The following is a 22,210-nucleotide window of genomic DNA, read 5'->3' as shown; positions in this document are numbered from 1 at the left end:
AAACGCCTGGAAGATCATGTATGTGAGCAGACACACATGTTGTATGTGTTTAAACTTCTGCTCTACTTCATCGAACAATACCAAAGGAGCGGATGATGTGAAGGTGTTTGAAATGCAGACAGACCTCTACTGGTGCTGGAGGCTCGGGCGGAGGCTTCACTTCAATGTATTCAATCACATAACCGTCGATCTTGGCCCCGCCGTCCCTCGCTGGCTTCACCCAGCCCACCACGGCGCTGTTCTTTGTGATCTCCAGAACCTCGATCTTCTCGCAGGGATCGGGCTTACCTGAGGAAGAGAATATTTCAGACTTTGTCATGTGCACCAATACTATTCATTAGAAATGAATATAAGCTTTAGTTAGTTTGAGTGTACATTGTAACAGAAAAGTAAAGAGTCAGGGCAGTGCGAGTATGTACTTACTGACGGGATCGGAGGCCACATAGGAGGTTGGGGTCACTTTGTGGACCCCAGCTCCGTACTCATTGACGGCCGTGACTCTGAAGTAATACTCGGTGCCTGGAACCAGGCCGCTGACTTTGAAGGGAACCTTGTCCTTCTCTACCTCAGCCTTCACCGTCGCCCACGTCTTGCGGTCAATCTCGCGTTTCTCCACCACGTAGTGCGTGACCTCGCTGCCACCGTCCATTTCTGGAGAACTCCAGGACAGCATGGCGGAGGTCTGCTTGATGTCGGTGGCCTCCAGGTTCATCACAGGGCCCGGGGTGTCTGAAGGGACAAAAACATGACACTCAATTTCACCCTGTTTTATTCAACATATATTCACATTTTCAGGATAAGGAAATGTGGTGCATTAGTATGGTACACTCACCCAGGACCTTATATCAAGTAAACCGGCGGTGCGTGATTACAGTAAACTCACCCAGGACCTTATATCAAGTAAACCGGCGGTGCGTGATTACAGTAAACTCACCCAGGACCTTATAACAAGTAAACCGGCGGTGCATGATTACAGTACACTCACCCAGGACCTTATATCAAGTAAACCGGCGGTGCATGATTACAGTACACTCACCCAGGACCTTATATCAAGTAAACCGGCGGTGCGTGATTACAGTAAACTCACCCAGGACCTTGACGTTGACGAACAAGGCCTTCTCTCCAGCCGGGCTGCGCACTGATAGGCAGTATTTGCCCGAGTCGTTGCGTGTGCTGTCGGGGATGATGAGGAAGGTCATAGTGTCGATGATGTCCACTTTGCCCTTCCTGGCCACGTTGTCCAGGCCCATCCTCCTCCAGCAAACTGTAGGCGGGGGTCTGCCTCTGACGGTGGCGCACAGCCTGATGGGGCAGCCGGCTCGCACCGACAGTCCCTGTTTCAGGTTTGCATCCAGATCCACCTCTGGAGCCTCTGTGAGCAGGAACAGATCACAAATGACACTTTGTTCGGGGCTTTAAAACCTTGGGCTTAATCTGTTCCCAAAAAACTGAGGATGTAAGGATTTACACATTTTTAACATCTGGACAGTTGTTCATTTTTATTGTTACTCACATATTTATTGATTTTACAGGATGCTCATTTACCAACATTGGAAAGTATTTGAGTTTTAAATCTAACTTGTGTTAAGCTGTAGGGGTCCTAGTTCCTTTTTGAGTGGGACTATTCACTCCTTTAGTTACGATACAGGGAATTAAAAAAAGTCCTTACCTAGGATCTCCTTGGGGATCACAGGTGCCTCCAGTTCGCAGGGCAGACTCATGCCCACCTGGTTCTGGGCCGAGACCCTGAACTCGTACACATGCTGGTCGTCAAGACTGGAGACGGTGAACTCGCATACCACCAGCTGAGCCGCCACGTTGCACCTCTTCCAGCCGTCGTCTCCTTTCTTGGTGCTTCCCTGCAGCCTCATCTCCACAACGTAGCCAATGAGGGGTGCCCCTCCATCGGACACAGGCTTGGTCCAGCCCAGAGAGATGCTGGACTTGGTGCTGTCCACGACCTTCAGTTTGGTTGGAGGCGCTGGAGGCTCTGTAGAAACACAGGAGTATGTGTGAAGCTAAATACACAAAGTCCATCTAAAGAGCTATATTTCATCAACAGCTGTACACTATGGACTGTGCATTACGTGTGAACGGAGCGTTACTCCTAACGTGCTTACAGTAGCAAACCTAGATGTAACAAAGTGGACATCATTGTTCTGTTCGACCTGTTTTTCTGTGCTGCATCACAACAAATCACAGTGTTCGTTGTACATTTGGCGGATAAAGCGATTTTCTGATTCTGATATAAACATTATTATTGGTTACGTACCAACAGTGTCCTTGGCGGTGATGGCAAGGGAAGGTTTGCTTGGGCTGCCATTGCCAATTTCATTAACTGCCTTGACTCTGTACTGGTAGTCGTGAAGGGGCAGGAGTCCGGTCACGGTGTAACGTGTTGAAGGGATTGGTTCCTTGATGACAGGAGACCACCTCACGGCATGCTCCTCCCTCTTCTCCAACAGATAACCGATGATGGACTTTCCTCCGTCCTTTTCGGGCTCTGACCACTGCACCGTCATCTCGTGCTTGCCGATCTTGGTGACCTCTGGTGCCTCCGGAGCGCCAGGCACACTGAACTGGGTGCCGGCCACAATGGCTGCACTCTCCTCCGCGGGCCCAGGACCCATCTTGTTCTCAGCACGGACTCTAAAGATATACTCATTGCCCTCGATGAGACGAGTGACGTTAGCTTTGTTGGTGATGATGGCGTTGGAGTGGACTGACCAGACTCCCCTCTTGGTTTCACATTTCTCAACAATGTAGTTGTAGATTTCGCAGCCCCCATCATCCTCTGGGACTTCCCAGGACAGATGGCACCGGTCAATGGTGATACCAGAGACCTTCAGATCCATGACGGGGCCGGGTCTATCCAAGACATTGACCTTTGCATGAGCAGAAGCGGTTCCTGCGCTGTTGGAGGCAGTGACAACATATTTACCACTGTCTGTGCGTCTGGCAGGGGTTATCAGCAGCTTTGAGAAGTCGGTTCCAGTTTCCAGCGTATGCCTAAGACCCTTCCTTATCTCACGGGTTTCCTCATCTTTGTTCCATTTGATTTCAGGCTGGGGTTTGCCCTTCACTATGGCCTCAATAGGAATGGAGTCTCCTGCCTTGACCACAAGTGTTGCATCCAGTTGGATCTTGACCTCAGGCTCCACAAGCTGTTCCTTTACCAGGACTTCAGGTGAGGTCACCCAGTTGCTCTCGCCACCCTCGTTCTTAGTCTGTACTCTGAACTGATACAACTGGTTTTCAATGCACCTGTCAGCCATGAAATAGGTTTCCTTGATTGCACCCTTGTGAAGCCTCTCCCACTCCTCAGCCTCCTTTGGCTTCTTCTCAACATGATAACCAATGTTACGGCTACCACCGTCGTAGTCCGGCTTCTTCCACTTGAGGAAGCAGAAGGTCTTGCCGATCTCAGCGATATGGAAGTCAATGGGATCACCGGGCTTCTCAATGGGATCCACTGCCAGCACTGGTGCTTTGGACTCAATTGCTGGACCAGCACCAATCTTGTTCTCTGCGCTGACACGGAAGAAGTACTCGCAGCCTTCACTTAGAGGGGCCTTAATCTGCCGCTTGGTGCAGTCATTGGCGACTACAGTCCATCCTCTCTGGCTGGGCTGGCGGCTCTCAATAATGTACTGAGTGATCTCTGTGCCTCCGTTGTCCTCTGGGTTTTCCCAGGACACCATGCAGGACTTCTTTGTGGCGTAGGCCACTCTTAAGTTCTGGCAGGGTCCTGGTGTGTCCAGGACATTGACGATAATGGTGGCTTGTGCTTGTCCACTGCTGTTCTTGGCGAGAATGGAATATTTCCCGTAGTCTGACCTGACGGCGTCGTTGATGACGAGTTCACACATTGGGTAGTTGTTGTTCATCTCGATGCGTCTGTCCCGGTTCATGGCTCTGGCATCTTTGGTCCATGTGATCTCTGGGTCTGGTCGTCCCTTTACCCTTGTGATCAAACTTATGATCTGGCCTGCCCGGACTGTCAGAGAGTCGCGGCAGGATGCATCAACAACAACCTCAGGGGGCACGAGAATGTCCTTAGCTAAGACCGTCTCAGTCAGTTCCCTTGGTTCACTGTCTCCTACCTTGTTAGTGGCTCTGATGCGGATCCTGTACTCCATTCCTTCAATAAAGCCTTGCACTCTAAAGGCACACATCTTGACAAGGTCCTTTGAGATTCTGTCCCACTGAGCGGATCCTGACTTCTGAACCTCGACCACATAGCCTAGAATAGGACTGCCTCCGTCTCTGTTAGGCTTGGTCCAGCAGATATCTGCGTAGGACTTACTCCAGTCCTTCAGTTTAAGATTGCCAGGGGGTCCAGGTTTAGTGATGGCACGAGTGGCTTTTATGGGGAGGGAGTTTAGAGAGGGCTCGCTGATACCAGCAACATTCTCGGCAAACACTCTGAACTCGTAGCTGTTGCCTTCAAACAGTCCTGAGACTCTGTATCTGAGGTCCAGAACAGGAGTTTTGTTGACACGGATCCACTTTCCTGTCATTTCCCTGCGTTCAATCACATATCCACTGATGGGGCTGCCTCCATCATAGTCCGGGAGGGTCCACTCCACTGTCACAGCATTCTCTGTGATATCAGAGCACTCTGGCGGGCCTGGAGGACCAGGAGGGTTGAACATGTGCTTGGCAATAGTGGGAGGACTCTCGAGCCCTGCACCAATGCCAATCTTGTTCTCTGCTCGGACACGTACGATGTACTCGCGACCCTTCTCCAACCGCGACACCTTAGCCTTAGTGCTGGTGCCGCTGGAGCTAACCACAGACCAGGGCTCCCACGGCTTCTTCACATCCTTCTTTTCCACAATGTAGTTGGTGATGGGAGTGCCACCATCGTCCTTGGGCGCCCTCCACTGGATCATCATGTAGTCCGGGGTGACCTCCAGAATGTTGATGGGTGATATCGGTGGACCTGGGAGATCAAGCACGGTGACGTGCAGAGCAACAGTCTTGCTGCCTGAGGGGTTGGCCACGGTGAGAAGGTACTCTCCGGTGTCTCCTCTCTGGGTCTGTGGGATGCTGAGGATGGTGGAGGATCCGACAGTCTCGATGTTGAAGCGACCCTCGGATACAATTTCCTTGCCATCACTCATCCATTTGGCTGTGGGGGTGGGGATACCGGTCATCTTAGCCGGTAGGGCTATAGGAGTGCCGGCTTTGACCACAAGACCCTCGATGAGCTTCACATCAACTTCAATAGTTGGTGGCACTGAAAGAGAAACAGAACCACGTTAGGGTGTTTTCAAACCTGTAAATGAAGAGTGCCTCAGTTAGTCCACTGGTGGGCTCTTTGGTTTCAGACCAATAAGATTTCTTTACTCAAATATGCTTTTGCTTTTTCATGCTGAACGACATTTCTCAGTCAGTCAATAAACATTTTTGCAAACATTTCATGACCAAGTCAGTCAAATAAGTTGCTCTGTTGTTTTAGAGCAATGAGTGTGTAACCTCATTCATTTTTATGGAGTTTTCATTCCTTTATTTTCTGTTTCTTACGTGTCTTTTCCTGGCAGGTGATGGGGACGGTGGTGTCGGGCCGGCTCACGCCAATAGCGTTTTGGGACTTAACCCTGAAGCGGTAGGTCTTGCCCTCCACCAGTGCTTTAACGTGGGCGTGGTTGTCGCTGACAGTCTTGTAGGGAACCCAGTCGGTCTGTCCGTCCTCCTGGTGCTCCACGATGAAGCCGGTGATCTCGCTGCCTCCGGTGCGTTCGGGCCACTCCCAGGCCAGCCACACTTCTGTCTTATCTGCGTCGGTGTGGTGCAGGTTCTTCGGGGGGCCAGGGGGGTCTGGAAGAGATTATAGGAGAAGTTAGTGGCGATTGTAGGGAGTTCTATCAGGTATTTTTTGTCTGTTTTATGATTGTGCTAACTGTTTCTAAAAATGTTTTATTGAACTCACAGAGTGGGTCGAGGGCCTTAATAGGAGTCCGGGTCATCACGTACGAACTCTTGCCGAACTGGTTCTCAGCAGCCACCCTGAACAGGTACTGGATTCCTTCCATCAGGTACAGGGCCATCAGACTGGGCTTCTTATTGGCTGCAGAGACAGGGACCCACTGGTCTGACGCCACGTCCTTCTTCTCCACCACGTAATGCGAGATGACGGCTCCGCCATTGTCCTCGGGGGCCTTCCACGTCAGGTATGCAGACTCGCTGGTGATCTCGGAGATCACCAGGTCTCTTGGAGGGGAAGGCTTGTCTGGAGGGAACAATATGAAGTACATTTAAAAAGCTCAAAGATGCAAGTGCTTCACCAGTGTCATGAAATACCTAAGAGCTGCTGAGCTAACTACTAACATGACAACTGGCCCAAAGTTAGCCGCGTGATGCAAAAAGTGAAGTGAAAAGTCTGAAGTGAGCTGCTAGCTGTTTACATGCCAACTAGCCTTTTTAATATGCTAACTGCTAACATGCTAACTAACCTAAAATCTCTTTCTACATCTGTTGGGCGTTTTACTTACTCAGAACAAGCACGACCACGGTGGCGGACTTCTTGCCGGCGGCATTCTCCACGGTGATGGTGTAGTTGCCGGAGTCGGCGCGGGTGCTCTTGGGGATGAAGACTTTGCTGTGACTGGCGGTGACAGCCACGGTAATGTGGGCAGGGACGTCCCCGCCATCCTTCTTCCAGCTGACGGTGGGTGGGGGCACTCCCTTGATTGTAGCGCTCAGCATGATGTCGGAGCCCAGCATGGCGAGGTGGTCCCGTGCCATGTTGGCATCCAGCAGCAGCTCCGGCTCCTCTGTGGACATTAAAAACACAGATTTGAACATTTAAAGAAAGTCTTAAATGATGTATAAAGGAAGATTTATCCATTTGTCCATGAATGGATTTATGATAACTGGCTGATCAATAAAAACATTGATGCTTTAAAGAAAATGTTTATCTGCACTATCATCGAATTATATTCTTTGTCATTTCATGACAAACTGACAATATATCAAGTATTTTTAACAAATGAAGCAAAACATGCATTCGTGTTGTTGAGCAGGATGTTTTGGAATCTATTCATCAATGAATCGAAAACATGTCAACCAGAGAGGCGTACCCATCCTGTCGTGCACTTTGACGGTGGTCTTGACAAATGCGGGGTCAGATTTGCCAGCAGCGTTGACGGTGAAGATCCTGAAGTTGTACTCAAGGCCGTCCTTCAGGCCCGTCGCCACGTAGTGAAGGTCGGGGCACTGTTCCGGGGTCTCGTTAGCCGGAAGCCACTCCACGGCTCCGGGATGCTGGTACTCCACCAGGTAGCCGAAGATACGGCCCTTCCCGTCGTGGCGAGGCATCTTCCACCTCAGGCTGACCGAGTCCTTCGTCTTGTCGTAGGCCTCGGGGGTCACCGGGGGGCTGGGGCACACTGCAGGGAGGAAAACATAGAAACAACAATCATCAACATGTTTTAGAGTCAAAGGTCTTATATAGTGGAGTTAGTTTAGTGTAAGTATCAGACAGTGCTGCTGATAATGAAGGTAAAGAGCTAACCCATTCATTTAAACAGTAGTAACATAAGTATCTTTAACCCTACTCATTATTTAAGGAAAAGAGGAGCTCAATACAACCAGAATGCTAAATACCATCCTAATATAAACAGATAGATATTAGATCAATCTAAAATGAAAATGTATATTTAATTATAAAACATCTCAATTGTGTGCAGAACTGACCGATGGGGTCCTTGGCGAGGATGGGTTTGGATGGGAGGCTAGGGTCCCCGGTGCCCAGCTCGTTCTCAGCCATCACCCTGAACTCGTACTCGCAGCCCTCCACCAGGTCCTGCACGCGGTACTGTGTGGCGGGGTACAGCGGGTCCCTGGTGACCCTGGACCACCTCTTGGCGGCGGGCTCCTTTTTCTCCAAGATGTAGTTGGTGATGGGCTTGCCGCCGTCACGGGGCCGGGTCCACAGCACCAGGGCGTTAGATGCGTACACCTCCCTGACCGTGGGCATCTCAGGGGCCTCAGGGACCCCTGCAGGGAGGACACAGGGTTATCAGTACATGTACTCCAGTACTGTTCGTGTGATTTGGATTTCAGTGAGACGTACAAGGATTACGTGATATTCCGTTTCAATATAAAGATCAATATATGATAACCAGCTATACGTAGCTAGTAGTAGTAACAGATTACATCTTTAGAGTACCCCTCACAACCCTGGTCATTACGTACTGAAAAGATCTTTGGCTCTCATCTCCTCGGACTCCAGCGGGTCACTGATACCATACATGTTCTCCGCAGAGATCCTCATGATGTACTCACGGCCCTCTGTCAGCTTCGGGATCTGAGAGAAAACACACCGCCACCACAGAGAAAGCTTGTTAGAAACAGAACCCCACCAAATCGTCAGGAGTCTGGCTGGGGTTTGGTGGACAGGAGTCTGGCTGGGGTTTGGTGGACAGGAGTCTGGCTGGGGTTTGGTGGACAGGAGTCTGGCTGGGGTGTGGTGGACAGGAATCTGGCTGGGGTGTGGTGGACAGGAGTCTGGCTGGCTGGGGTATGGTGAGCAGGAGTCTGGCTGGGGTGTGGTGGACAGGAGTCTGGCTGGCTGGGGTATGGTGAGCAGGAGTCTGGCTGGGGTGTGGTGAGCAGGAGTCTGGCTGGGGTGTGGTGGACAGGAGTCTGGCTGGGGTGTGGTGGACAGGAGTCTGGCTGGGGTGTGGTGGACAGGAGTCTGGCTGGGGTATGGTGAGCAGGAGTCTGGCTGGGGTGTGGTGGCTCACCTTGCAGAAGGTCTTGGTGTTGGCAGAGGTGACGGTGGTCCAGGCCTCTCGGTTGGTGTCTCTCTGCTCGATGATGTAGTTGGATACATCTACGCCGCCGCTGTCCAGAGGGGGCTTCCAGGAAATCACCATGAACTCCCTGTGCACTTCCTCAAACACCACAGGGCCGACAGGGGGGGTTGGGCGGTCTGCAGGGAGGAGACCACGTGATCAACTGATACCGCACTAATCACACACGCAGTTCTGAGACCCCTTCTTTTTTTCTATCATCCATATCATATTCTGTTGCTGCCTCTCTGGATATATACAGTATGGAGTTTGGCTGATGATGCTTCTTTGTTTTGCAGAAAAATGTTTATTTCTTATTTTACAATATTCATTTCAAACTGATACTTGACTGCTTTACCTGAGTAAAGGTAAGTTTTCCTTTTACCAATTCACATCTTAATGCAAATAAATCAGACATTTTCATTTTTGATCAGATATATTGTGGATATTATCAAAGTATTTTCTTAATTTGTTATTGCAAGAAAATGGCTGGTATCCCGCAGGTGTCTATTCATGGACCTCATCCTTTCCTGTCCAGCAGTGGCTCAGTCAGTAGGCTTGGACTGGGAATCGTAGGGTTGCCGGTTCAAGTCCCCGAACAGACTTGAAATATGGAAAGTGGACTGCTACTTGGAGAGGTCCCAGTTCACCTCCTAGGCCCTGCTGTGGTGCCCTTGAGCAAGGCACCGGACACCTCCAATCCCCCCTCCCCATTGCTCCCCTGCACAATAGCTGCCCACTGCTCCCAGTACTAGGATGGGTTAAATGCAGAGGACACATTTCGCTGTGTGTGCTCTGCTGTGTGTGACAGTAAAGAGGGCTTCATCCTCCCATTCTATCTTCATCATCCTCCCATTCTATTCTATTCCTTCATCTTTATTAAGATTTTTTTATGCCGATGCTCCGGCTGGTATCAGCGTCTGTACCTACCGACCACGGTGATGTTGCAGACCCCTTTCCTGGAGCCGGTGCTGTTCTCCACCACCACCACGTATCTGCCGCTGTGTCCGCGCTCGGCCTTCATCAGGCCCAGAGACATGGTGGTCAGGGTGTTCTTGAACATCACGTGTTTGTCGGCCTTAAGCTCCTCGTCCTCGCGGTACCACAGGATGGACGGAGACGGCTTCCCGGTGTAGCGGCCCTGCAGCAGGCAGCTCTCGCCCACCCGAATGACAATCTTATCGCGGAAGTCCAGCTCGATGGTGGGCGGCTCTAAGAGACCGGGACAGAGAGACGGATACTCGTCAGAGGACTTCAGTATTGTTTGATTTGTGTACTTGACTTTTATGCTACGCTATGTTGTTTTATGATTTTCTCAGACCATGTTTATGAGATGTGCATGGAAATACCCCTGAGATGACCTGCTGATGTGAGACTCCTGTAACTCACCCAGCTCATCCTTGCAGGTGATGGGTTTGGTGCAGAAGGACGGCTTGCTGGGTCCGACCTCGTTGACAGCGATGACCCTGAACTCGTAGGTGTCGCCCTCCCGCAGACCGTCGAACGTGAACTTCCTCTCCATCAGAGAGTCTTTGGTCAGACGGCTGAACTTGTCTTTGCCGATCATGCGCGCTTCCAGGACGTACATGATGATCTCCGAGCCGCCGTCAAACTTCGGAGCTTTCCAGAAGACGCTGATCAGGTCCTTGGTGACCGTGGTGACTTCAAGCTCCTCTGGGCGGTCCGGCACACCTGGGGAGGGACAGGTAAACTTTTATATCTGCAGATTAATATCTCCTTCAGGAAGTTTTTATCTGTCTGCCAAATATAGCTGCTGGATAATGTTTAGTGTTTTCATGAACCGTTTCTTATTCTAATGCTAAGATTAACAAGTATTTAAAGAAACTAACGGAAAAATAATATAAATCAGCCTGACTTTCAATTTAAATGTGTACTATAATCCCAGAGGCAGATGGCGACTCTTTAAGGGATTATTGACATTTGAATCAGGTTATATTTGACTTGATTATAAGATCGACTTTGACTGTTTCTAATATATCAATGAAATCCGGACTTTTCCAAAACATCTGACTTGAAAGACTTTTCTATAACTGCCCCTCCTCTCATGCTCAGAATTCCTGATTGAAGATGGACTCACTCATGGGCTCTTTGGCGAGGATCTCGGCGGCGGTAGACATGAAGGGTCCGACACCGATGGCGTTCTCGGCGGCGACTCTGAAGAAGTAGGACTTGCCGGTGGTGAGGCCATGAGCCACGGCGTTCTGCCGGCTGGCGGTGAAGGACACGGCGGTCCAGGCCTTACGTTCAGCCTCCCGCTTCTCTACGATGTAGTTGCTGATGGGCGAGCCGCCGTCATTCTCCGGGAAGAACCAGCTGAGTTTACAGGACTCGCTGCTCAGGTTCTCCGCATTGAAGGGGATTCCCACAGGCCCGGGGACATCTGAGGGGGGAAAAACAGGATTATGGCATTTCTGTGTTGTTCCCTGAAGGCAGCAGCTAAAGGCGGCTAATGTTGGCCTATAAAGGAACTACAGCATGGTCACATGACTACAGGTCACCACCGCTACACAAACCTTATTTCAGGCTAACAACCAAAAACACATTCAGAAAACCATTGACCTCCAGAACGGGGGACTGGAAGTGATGACATTTCTCCTTGGCTCATTGTGAGGTATCACTCTGCTTACCCAGGACTTCCACAGTGATGTTCTTTGTCTTCTCTCCGCCGGCGTTCTTGGCGTTCAGCGTATAGACACCGAGGTGCTTCCTGGTGCAGGGTTTGATGACCAGAGACGAGCTGATGGCGGTTGTCTCCACCTTTGCCTCCAGAGGCAGCGCAGCGCCGTCACGGTTCCACGTGACCTCGGGGGCCGGCTGACCCGACACATAGGCGATGATCCGGATCACTCCGCCAGCGTGGACCACCATCCTCTCTTTCACTGACGCGTCCAGGTCCACCTCAGGAGCAACTGGGGATGAGATCAACTTTAAAAAAGGACGAGAACGTGTGAGATGTAGAACTATCTGAAGCTCTCAGGGCACTCACTGGTTCTGTCTTTGACCTCGAGCACCTCGGGAACTTCTCCCGGCTCTCCGTTACCGGCAGCGTTGAAGGCGGTCACCCTGAACTTATATTTCCCACCAGTCTTCAGACCGGCTATCACCAGCCGGGTGCCGCGGATCTCCGTCTCTTTGGCCTGAAAAAAGAAACAGGTCTCAGTTTCTACAATCTGCAGCACATCGGTCTCTAAAGTGTGAGCGCTCTCAGACAACTCTCCCACCTTCACCCAGGCCTCGGTGCCCTCCTCCTTGTACTCTACCCAGTACCCAATGATCTTGGAGCCTCCATCCTTCAGAGGCGGGATCCAGTCCAAGTCCACGGAGGACTTGGTCCAATCAGAGATCTTAGGGGTGGGAGGAGAGGGCGGGGCTAGAGGAGACAGACAGGTTTTAGCTTCCTGTTCGGTGTACAGAGGCTTTAAATAAACGTTGTTCTCTACTCTCAGACACACAGGCTTTGTATCTGAAGACGGGAACTCGTAAAGGAATTGTTGAAATTGTAATTATATTGTCTGACACTTCAACAATATGTTTTTATTGTATTGACGTGCAATTGTAAAAAAGATCCAGGGTCTGCACAATGTGAACTCTAGTAACTGTGTGTTAGTGAGGCAGAGGCTCTTACAGATGGGGTCTCTGGCGACGATGGGGTCATTGGAGGGGCTGTAGGGTCCGGGGCCAGCAGCGTTAATGGCGCAGACCCTGAACAGGTACTGCGAACCCTCGATGAGCCCGCTCACGGTGAAGGACTCGCCCATGCCCATGGGCCGGATCGGGTCCCGCGTGACGCGGGTCCAGCGCTTGCCGGCGGTCTCTTTCCTCTCAAGCCAGTACCCAGTGATGGGGGTCCCGCCGTCTTCCTCAGGCTCCTCCCAGCTCACCGTCATGGCGTCCAGCGTCACGCCGCTCACCGTCGGCTTCTCTACCTGCCCAGGGGGGGCTACGAGGAGAGTGGGGGTCAGAACCAAACCATCTGAATATCACTCAGAGAACTTTATTATATTCCTTCCAAAGCAATAACATGGAGAACACATTATTCACCGAGGAAGAACCCTAACGTAGAACCCTAACGTAGAACCCTGCAGGGGTCTGTTTGAAACCTCATTATCCTGTCAATATCGATTCAGTTTCCTGACTTTTAAACATTTGCAGCTAATCTTTTTTTGTACGCCGCTTTTAATAAAATCACATATTTATCAATTTCATTTTCATCCTCTTATTTAGGTGGAGGTGTCACGCCTCCTAAGGCTTGTTGTCCATCCACGTTGTACAATATAAAGGGTTCTAGTACTGTAGCACTTCCTGTGTACTCTAGATGTCTCTGGCGGTTTTGGACTAGCAGTAGTTCATCTTTAAATGATAAAGTATTAAAATAATAAATCCTCCTACCGTAGAGGTCTCTGGCGACCTCCGGCTCACTGTCAAGCGGTTCTCCGACGCCGTACTTGTTCTGCGCCATGATGCGGAAGATGTACTCGTGTCCGGCCATCAGGTTCTCCACGGTCCACACGCGCTCCTTGGGTTCGTTGGTTACGATCACCCAGGTGTTCCTGCTTGCCACACGGCGCCAGATCACGTAGTTGGTGAGCTTGGAGCCGCCGTCGTCCTTTGGGGGAAGCCAGGACAGCGTGATGCGCTCCGAGCCGATGGACTCAAACTTTATGGGAGCAGAGGGGCGTCCTGGCAGGCCTGTGGGCGGGGGGGGGGGTGAGACAAATTTAAGGTTTAGATGGAGGGAATTGTCCAGCCGGGGTCTCTCTTTACTATGACAGTGTAGTGTACCCATCACGTTGAGCCTCATCTCAGCAGAGGCCTTCCCCAGGCTGTTGGAGGCCACCAGGGTGTAGAGTCCGGTATCTGGTCTCTTGCCCTGTTGGATCAGGAGGGTGCAGCTTTCGTCGCTCACCACCTTGTTGATGTGCTCGTCGTAAGAAACCTCCACCCGCGCTTCAGGCTGGTGGGGGGGCGCTTTGTACCAGGTGAGCGTGGGGAAGGGGCAGCCGCGAACCTTCGCCACAATGCTGATGTCGGAGCGCTGCTCCACTTCCAGGAACTCCTTCAGTTCGATGGACGGAGCGCCTGCAGGAGACAGGAAGTGAGTAATGAGATTACTCTCAGCAGGAGATTAGAAATGTGTAGGATTTAGTAATCAAACTACTCACAGGTCTGGTCCTGCAGCAGGATGGGGCCCACGGTGGTGGAGGGCCGGCTGGGGCCCACCTCGTTGTAGGCGACCACCCTGAACTCGTACTCATCCCCCTCCGTCAAGTCCTCCACCCGGAAGTTGGTGGTGTCCACGTCTCTCCTGTTGCACCTGGCGGCAGCACAGACACATGTGTAACTGAAACATTACTCTCATGTTCTGACAACAAGGTAAACAAAAGAACCTGTGCCTGCTGTACCTCCTCCAGGAATCCTTGGCAGCCCCGCTGGCCTCCCAGCAGAGCAGGTCCACGCTGTAATGAGTAACGGGGGACCCGCCGTCGTTTTTCGGAGCCCTCCAGGTCAGAGAGACGGCACCCCGCCTCACGCTCCTGATCTTCAGCCTGGTGGGGGGGTCGGGGGGGTCTGCACATACCGGGTTAATTCAAAATAATCATTAAGTAATAAAAAAGAAGTTCTTGAATACTTAAAAACAATTCTTAAATCCGGTCCTTGGCAAAATATTCTTAAGAAACAATATAATAACGACAGTGTAATAGAGGTGTTTCTGGTACATACGGATGGGGTCCGTGGCTTTGGTAGGCTGCTCAGTCTCGGCCAGGGGCCCGAAGCCAAAGCGGTTCTCGGCGCGGATCCTGAAAATGTACTCCTGTCCGTTGATCAGGTCCGGGATCACCAGAGACTGGGCCGAACAGGCTGGGTTCACCTGAGAAGAACAAGAGCGGGATTAATAAAACTGCCTCACACTGTGGTTATGGGTCAGGGTCAGTCTCCTGTTCTCTGCTGGGTCAGGGTCAGTCACCTGTTCCCTGCTGGGTCAGGGTCAGTCTCCTGTTCTCTGCTGGGTCAGGGTCAGTCTCCTGTTCTCTGCTGGGTCAGGGTCAGTCACCTGTTCCCTGCTGGGTCAGGGTAAGTCTCCTGTTCTCTGCTGGGTCAGGGTCAGTCACCTGTTCCCTGCTGGGTCAGGGTCAGTCTCCTGTTCTCTGCTGGGTCAGGGTCAGTCACCTGTTCCCTGCTGGGTCAGGGTCAGTCTCCTGTTCTCTGCTGGGTCAGGGTCAGTCTCCTGTTCTCTGCTGGGTCAGGGTCAGTCTCCTGTTCTCTGGTGGGTCAGTCTCCGGTTCTCTGCTGGGTCAGGGTCAGTCTCCTGTTCTCTGCTGGGTCAGGGTCAGTCTCCTGTTCCGTGCTGGGTCAGGGTCAGTCTCCTGTTCTCTGGTGGGTCAGGGTCAGTCTCCTGTTCTCTGCTGGGTCAGGGTCAGTCTCCTGTTCTCTGCTGGGTCAGGGTCAGTCTCCTGTTCCCTGCTGGGTCAGGGTAAGTCTCCTGTTCCCTGGTGGGTCAGTCTCCTGTTCTCTGCTGGGTCAGGGTCAGTCTCCTGTTCTCTGCTGGGTCAGGGTCAGTCTCCTGTTCTCTGCTGGGTCAGGGTCAGTCTCCTGTTCCCTGCTGGGTCAGGGTCAGTCTCCTGTTCTCTGGTGGGTCAGGGTAAGTCTCCTGTTCTCTGGTGGGTCAGTCTCCTGTTCTCTGCTGGGTCAGGGTCAGTCTCCTGTTCCCTGCTGGGTCAGGGTCAGTCTCCTGTTCTCTGGTGGGTCAGGGTCAGTCTCCTGTTCCCTGCTGGGTCAGGGTCAGTCTCCTGTTCTCTGCTGGGTCAGGGTAAGTCTCCTGTTCTCTGGTGGGTCAGTCTCCTGTTCCCTGCTGGGTCAGGGTAAGTCTCCTGTTCTCTGGTGGGTCAGTCTCCTGTTCTCTGCTGGGTCAGGGTCAGTCTCCTGTTCTCTGCTGGGTCAGGGTCAGTCTCCTGTTCTCTGCTGGGTCAGGGTCAGTCTCCTGTTCCCTGCTGGGTCAGGGTAAGTCTCCTGTTCTCTGGTGGGTCAGTCTCCTGTTCTCTGCTGGGTCAGGGTCAGTCTCCTGTTCCCTGCTGGGTCAGGGTAAGTCTCCTGTTCTCTGGTGGGTCAGTCTCCTGTTCCCTGCTGGGTCAGGGTCAGTCTCCTGTTTCTCTGGTGAGTCAGTCTCCTGTTCTCTGGTGGGTCAGGGTCAGTCTCCTGTTCTCTGGTGGGTCAGTCTCCTGTTCTCTGGTTGGTCAGTCTCCAGTTCTCTGGTGGGTCAGGGTCACTCTCCTGTTTGTCTGTGTCAGTCTCCTGTTTCTGCTGGGTCAGGGTCAGTCTCCTGTTTCTCTGGTGAGTCAGTCTCCTGTTCTCTGGTGGGTCAGGGTCAGTCTCCTGTTCTCTGGTGGGTCAGTCTCCTGTTCTCTGGTGGGTCAGTCTCCTGTTCTCTGGTGGGTCAGTCTCCAGTTCTCTGGTGGGTCAGGGTCACTCTCCTGTTTGTCTGTGTCAGTCTCCTGTTTCTGTGGTGGGTCAGGTGTTAGGTACCTTGGTCCAGGCCTTCCCGTTCACCGCCTTCTTCTCGATAAAGTAGCTCTTCACCCTCTCCCCTCCGTCGCTCTCTGGAGCTTTCCAGGTGAGTCTGCAGGTTCCTCGGGTCACGTCGCTCACCTTCAGGTCTCTGGGAGCCCCGGGCAGGTCTGCAGGGACAACCAGGTGTTTCATTAAACACAACATTAAACCGTTATCATCCTCAACAAAGCACCAGTCCGGTTGTAGAGATGGCGGTCAGGCGTGTTTCCGTACCGAGCACGGTGACGCGCACTTTGAGCAGCTTGTGTCCGGCGGCGTTCTCTGCGTTGATGATGAAGCGGCCGCTGTGGTTGAGTTTGCACTCCGGGATCAGGACCACAGAGCTGGTGTCTGTAGTTTGGATCTGACAGGAAGCAGAGGCACCACAGGTTATTCACCATTATTCAGAACATCACCACAGCTCTGTTTGTGTCTGCGCGCTCCTGACCTCGGAGTCGACGGGCAGCGTGTGCAGCTCATTCTTCTTCTCGCTCTCTGCGGTGCCGTCGAAGGTCCAGGTGAGTTTGGGGGTGGGGCGCCCGCTGAAGGAGACAGGGATCCGCAGGGGGGTTCCCGCTCTGCAGGTCAGCAGCTCGTGAGCATTCACGTTCAGAGTCATTGCCGGCTCGACTGCACAAACACACAGCGGTTTAGACCTCAGGCATCTTATCAAACATGTGTGTGTGAGAGCGGCTTCTGCTCATCAGGTTATAGTTACTGCTATATTAAATATAGGATACACATACTTCCTCATGTTGTGTTTATATTTGCTCCAGCACCATAGAACAGTACTGAACACTCTGTCCTTTTTGTTTCCACCTGGATGTGTACTTTGTAAATGATCATTTCTTTCATTTAAAGTTGTGTCTTTAATATGCATGCCTCTTAATCAAGGTTTTGCCACTCTTCACTTTGTAACAATACAAAATGAATACAGGGATTCTGACCCGGCTACAGACTTGAGTTCTGCTGACGCAGTTCAGTTATAGTGGGCAAACTTACTCAGGATGTCCTGCACCAGCACGTCTCCGGTCTTGGCAGGCTCTGAGTTGCCGGCTGCGTTGACCGCGTAGATCCTGAAGCGGCACTTCTTGCCCTCCTTCAGGTTGGGGACGGTGATCTCCGTCAGGGGGTGGAGCTTGTCAGCAGGGTTCACCCTCCTCCAATCAGGAGAGCCCTCCTCGTGCACCTCGATGATGTAGCCCGTGATGGGGCTGCCTCCATCTCGGTCGGGGGGGCACCAGCTCAGTGTGACGCTGCTCTTCGTCTTGTCCTTAACCTCGGGGGTCCCGGGGGGGCTGGGGGTGTCTGAGGGAGTAAAAAGAGGAATGAATCTCAGCATTACAGGGTTAGTGAGATCAAGAGTCTGCTTCATGAGGAATCAGGGTTTGAGGTACTCACTGCAGGGGTCCATGGCCAACTTGCACTCGGTGGCCTCGCTGTGGGGCCCGACACCGGCGGCGTTGCAGGCCGCAATCCTGAACTGGTACTCGGAGCCCTCGATGAGCTTCAGCACGGTGTACTGCAAGCCCTTCACGGACGGCTTGGTGACCGGGGCCCGATTGACGCGGCCCCAGTACACTGCGCCGCGCTCCCTCTTCTCCAGCCAGTAGCCCTGGATCGTAGAGCCCCCGTTGTCCAGTGGGGGGTCCCAGGTCACAGTCATGGTAGTGGCCGTGGCCCTCAGGATCTTGGGGTTGCGGGGGGGTCCGGGTAGGCCGAAGGGGTCCTTCAGCTGCACTTTCTCTGAGTCGCAGCCGTCGCTCACGCCAAACTTGTTCTCCGCTTTGAGCCGGAACTGGTACAGCCCGTTCACATTCAGCTTGTGCACCTGATGAGGGAAACACGTATTAAGACTCCACATCTCCATGAAGACAGCCTCCAGTATTACATACTGCACAACTGAATACAGTTTCAGAATAACCCTGATGCCAGAGACCCTGACACCAGGGTAAATCAGTAGTACCATGTTCTGCTATTATATATTAAATCTGCTTCTGGTCCCTGCTGGCTGGATGCTCCCTGCATTTCAGAACTGCAATCTGTCGGCTGTAGTCTGCTTTTTTAAAAGGGTTATATCCTTGAGTCTCACCCTGTATCTGCGGTCGATGAGGTGGACGGTGACCAGCTCGAAGTCGGACTTCTTCTTGCTTGCGTCGCGGCGCTCCAGGACATAGTTGGTGATGTCGCTGCCGCCATTGTCCTCGGGGGCGTCCCAGGTCAGGTAGCAGGAGTCCGCCTTGATGTCGGACACCACGATGTTCCTGGGAGGAAGAGGCCGGTCTGAGGAGACGGAGAGAAGTTTAATAAAACTTCAGGAAGTAAAGGAGGAAGAGGTTTATGGATGTTTGGTTTCCTCACCGAGGATCTCCACCCGGATGGTGTGCTCCGCCTTCCCCCAGCAGTTCTCTGCCTGCAGCTTGTATCCGCCTGTGTCCTTCCTGATGGTTACTGGGAGGGCGATCTTCGTCCGGAGGGTGGTACGGGTCACCTGGAGACCAGAGGGAACATGTGTTGAGTTTTTATTTGTAATTCATGTTTGTATAAACACCCAGTGTTTGTTCTGGAGACATTAAGTCGTCAATGTGAACTTGAGTTAATGACGGATCTCTGTTGACTGTTTTATTTCCTGTAGATTTTCATGTAAATGAAGCGGCATGAAGACCTGAACGTGGATTACTTCAGAACATCTCTGAACCTTGAGGTATGGAGTCTGACAGACAGCTCTCTACAGTTCCTGTTCAGTTCATGTACCTCCTCCGTCTCCATGGTCAGCTTCTCCTCAACGGGCTGCAGCTCCACGCCGTCCTTCATCCAGCAGAGCGTTGGCAGTGGCAGTCCCCGCACCTCCGCCGGTATGTCGATGGACGAGCCCTTCTTCACGCTGATGCAGTTACTCTTAAAGAACTTCAGGATGGTGATCGCTGGAGGAACTAAACACACAGAAGAACTGTCACACGTCTTCTCTCAGAGAGCTACACCTCCACCCTGAGGACAGATTCTTATAATTCCTGCATGAATTTAGAGACGTTGAAATGTTTGTTGGTACAGAATATAAGAATCAGTTTTAAAACACTGCTGTAATTCAGAACTAATATTTATTATATTTATAATTCATATCATGTTTTACTCTCATCGTCCTGGATCCTGGCGCTGATGGGTTTGCAGTTGTCTCCGTCTCCAACCTCGGTGACGGCGTGGACCCTGAACTCGTACTCCTGGTTCTCCGACAGGTTCTCCAGCGTGCCGCAGCACTCAGGGAACATTTTGCGGCTGGCTGGTTCGAACTCCGTGGCGTCGGAGCGCATCTTCTCCACAACATAGCCGAGGATCGGGCTGCCTCCGTCAGAGCGAGGCACCTCCCAGGCCAGAGAGATGGTGCTCTTACCGCGGTCGGTGTAGTGCAGCTTTTCCGGGGCGGTGGGCACGCCTGCAGATACACCATCACATCATCAGCATGTAACACTTATTAATCTGTACTGTTATCATACAGCTCTCCGAGCGGCATTGCATTACCTTTGGGGTCTGCAGCGAGTATGGGCCCCAGGTCTGCGGGGGTCCCATCTCCGTACTTGTTGCGAGCGATGACCCTGAAGTCGTACTCCTCTCCGGCCAGCAGTCCCTGAATGTCGCACTTGCAGGAGGCCGTCTCCAGAGGCTGGCGGAACAGCTTCATCTTGGCATCCTTCCTCAGAACCTCGTAGCCGAGCACGTCGCTACCACCGTTATCCAGCGGGTCGCTCCATGTCAGCGTGATGTTCTTTTTTGTCACCTGGACCGTCTTCAGGTCCACCACAGGGCCAGGGACGTCTGCAGGGACAGGAGACACTTTAACACTGCTGCATGGCTGAATAAAACTCATGTTAGCTTCAACAAAGACTAGGTTCAGGATTCCTTTGTATAGTATGTTAATGTTTCACTGACCCATGACGTCGACCCGGCACTCTGCACTCTTGGTGCCGCTGCTGTTGGTCCCGGTGACCCGGTACAGGCCATGGTCGACCCTGACGGCCTTCTTGATGCACAGCGTCGTGTTGCGGCCCTGCATCTCCACCACCATGCGCTCAGCGTCCAGATCCGCCTCGTCTTTGCTCCACTTCACCTCGGGCTGCGGACGGCCGCTCACTACAGCGGGCAGGCGCAGCGCCTCGCCGGCACGGATTATCACGCCACTCCTCACTGAGACGTCCAAGATCACCACGGGGGTTTCTGAGGGACACAGAGACATGTGAGGACAGGAGGCACATGAAACACCTTGCAGGAGTTGAGTTGAATTCATTGAGAATTTAAAGAAAGGAAAAAGTCAGTTTTGGGGTGAAGAGCTCCTCCCCCGCCGAATAACCCTCAGTGGGTCCAGTCTGTCTGTGTTCACCTTCAGGCTCTGTGACGGTGACGGGCTCCGTGACCCCGGGGACCCCGGGCCCTGCGTCGTTGATGGCGATGACCCTGATGTAGTAGTCTGCCCCCTCGGTGAGGCCGGTGATGGTGTAGGTGAGCTCTTTACACCTGAACTCTGTGCATCGGCTCCACTCCTTCTCCCCCACCAGCACCTAAAGGGGGGGGGGGGGGGGACGTGTTTAATGTTGATAAACATGCACCCCATGCACTAACATATATAAAGATCCTGAAGCTCACTTTCTCCAGGTGGTAGCCCAGGATGTCCCCTCCTCCATTATAGAGTGGGGGCTTCCATGCCACAATCACAGAGTCCTTCCCAGTGTCCACGATCCAGGGGGTGGGAGGGCCGGGGGTCACTGTGGGGGAGGGGGAGAGGTTTAAATCATTTTACAGTAACAGTTTCTCTATAGAAGCAGCATGAGGACGGACTGCTGTCAGAGTGAGGAGCTTAATCAAATATCATATATTCAATAAAAACATACTGTGAAGCCCCCCCCTCCTGCAGCAGGACATAATGGGGAGGTGGTTCAGGACATAAAGAGGGGGGGGTGGTGGTGCAGGACCTAATTGGATGGGGGGGTGGTGGAGGTGGTGCAGGACATAAAGAGTGTAAGGTGGTGTGAGGACATGAGTACAGGGTGCAGGACGTACTGATGGCGTCCATGGCCACGGTGCGGTCGCTGGGCTCGCTGAAGGGACCGGGGCCGGCCAGGTTCTCGGCGCAGACCCGGAAGATGTAGGTGAGGCCCTCCATCAAGGCCCTCCACCCGGACGTCCAGGGAGTTGAGGAGGGCCCGGTTGACGCGGGTCCAGTGCTTGCTGTTCACCTCCTTCCTCTCGATCCAGTAGCCCAGGATGGGGGAGCCGTTGTCTTTGGGTTCGTGCCATGAGATCTTGGCGCTGCTCGCCGTCACCTCATGAACCCTTGGTGTGGTGGGGGCGTCTGGGGGGTCTGTGGGCAAAGGCTTGTTATTATCAATTTATTCACTTCACTTTTGTAAGACTTCAGGAATATCAAAAAAAAGAAAGTCCATATTCAGTGATAACTGGTACTGTATACTAATATCCACACGGGGGGGTCCGTACATACCGAACATGTTCTTTGCAACGACGGGCTTGGAGGTGGTGGAGGGTCCGCAGCCGAACTTGTTCTCGGCGGTGACCCTGAACACGTACTCCTTGCCCTCAATGAGCTTGGTGACGGGGTGGGTGGGGGTCTTCAGGGTGGAGCTGATGGTGATCCAGCCCACCTCCTCGTTCCGATTGTCCTTCTTCTCCAGGATGTAGTTCAGAACCTCGCTACCCCCGTCGTCCAGGGGGGGGTCCCAGTTCACCACCACAGAGGTATTTCTGACGTCCTCGAAAGTGATGTTCACCGGAGCGCCTGGTTTATCTGGGAGGGGGGGTTATTATGCAATACATACGTTATAGTGTGTGATTGGTTA

At 52.5% G+C, this 22,210-nt stretch overlaps 1 protein-coding gene across 1 annotated transcript in view; it reads right to left on the bottom strand.

Moving 5' to 3' along the window:
* Positions 1-22,210, bottom strand: part of LOC134867389 (titin-like) — a 184,009-nt gene that overhangs the window by 59,961 nt on the left and 101,838 nt on the right. The window contains 40 exon segments of the mRNA XM_063887927.1: positions 125-288; positions 424-729; positions 1,088-1,372; positions 1,670-1,990; positions 2,273-5,242; positions 5,530-5,823; positions 5,936-6,235; positions 6,498-6,779; positions 7,086-7,394; positions 7,702-8,004; positions 8,203-8,314; positions 8,754-8,941; positions 9,732-10,013; positions 10,191-10,493; positions 10,900-11,202; positions 11,450-11,731; positions 11,809-11,959; positions 12,044-12,192; positions 12,448-12,762; positions 13,212-13,511; positions 13,605-13,901; positions 13,985-14,136; positions 14,225-14,390; positions 14,544-14,691; positions 16,344-16,495; positions 16,602-16,731; positions 16,816-16,997; positions 17,370-17,675; positions 17,769-18,198; positions 18,460-18,650; positions 18,729-18,858; positions 19,122-19,300; positions 19,498-19,797; positions 19,884-20,177; positions 20,292-20,576; positions 20,740-20,917; positions 21,003-21,121; positions 21,417-21,522; positions 21,524-21,717; positions 21,856-22,158. Coding sequence (XP_063743997.1) covers positions 125-288; positions 424-729; positions 1,088-1,372; positions 1,670-1,990; positions 2,273-5,242; positions 5,530-5,823; positions 5,936-6,235; positions 6,498-6,779; positions 7,086-7,394; positions 7,702-8,004; positions 8,203-8,314; positions 8,754-8,941; positions 9,732-10,013; positions 10,191-10,493; positions 10,900-11,202; positions 11,450-11,731; positions 11,809-11,959; positions 12,044-12,192; positions 12,448-12,762; positions 13,212-13,511; positions 13,605-13,901; positions 13,985-14,136; positions 14,225-14,390; positions 14,544-14,691; positions 16,344-16,495; positions 16,602-16,731; positions 16,816-16,997; positions 17,370-17,675; positions 17,769-18,198; positions 18,460-18,650; positions 18,729-18,858; positions 19,122-19,300; positions 19,498-19,797; positions 19,884-20,177; positions 20,292-20,576; positions 20,740-20,917; positions 21,003-21,121; positions 21,417-21,522; positions 21,524-21,717; positions 21,856-22,158 — 12,161 coding nt within the window.

This window comes from Eleginops maclovinus, chromosome 7, assembly GCF_036324505.1.
Source record: "Eleginops maclovinus isolate JMC-PN-2008 ecotype Puerto Natales chromosome 7, JC_Emac_rtc_rv5, whole genome shotgun sequence".
In the NCBI taxonomy this organism is placed as follows: Eukaryota; Metazoa; Chordata; class Actinopteri; order Perciformes; family Eleginopidae; genus Eleginops; species Eleginops maclovinus.
Note: the sequence above shows the minus strand (reverse complement) of the source record. Positions and strands in the feature narration are given on the sequence as shown.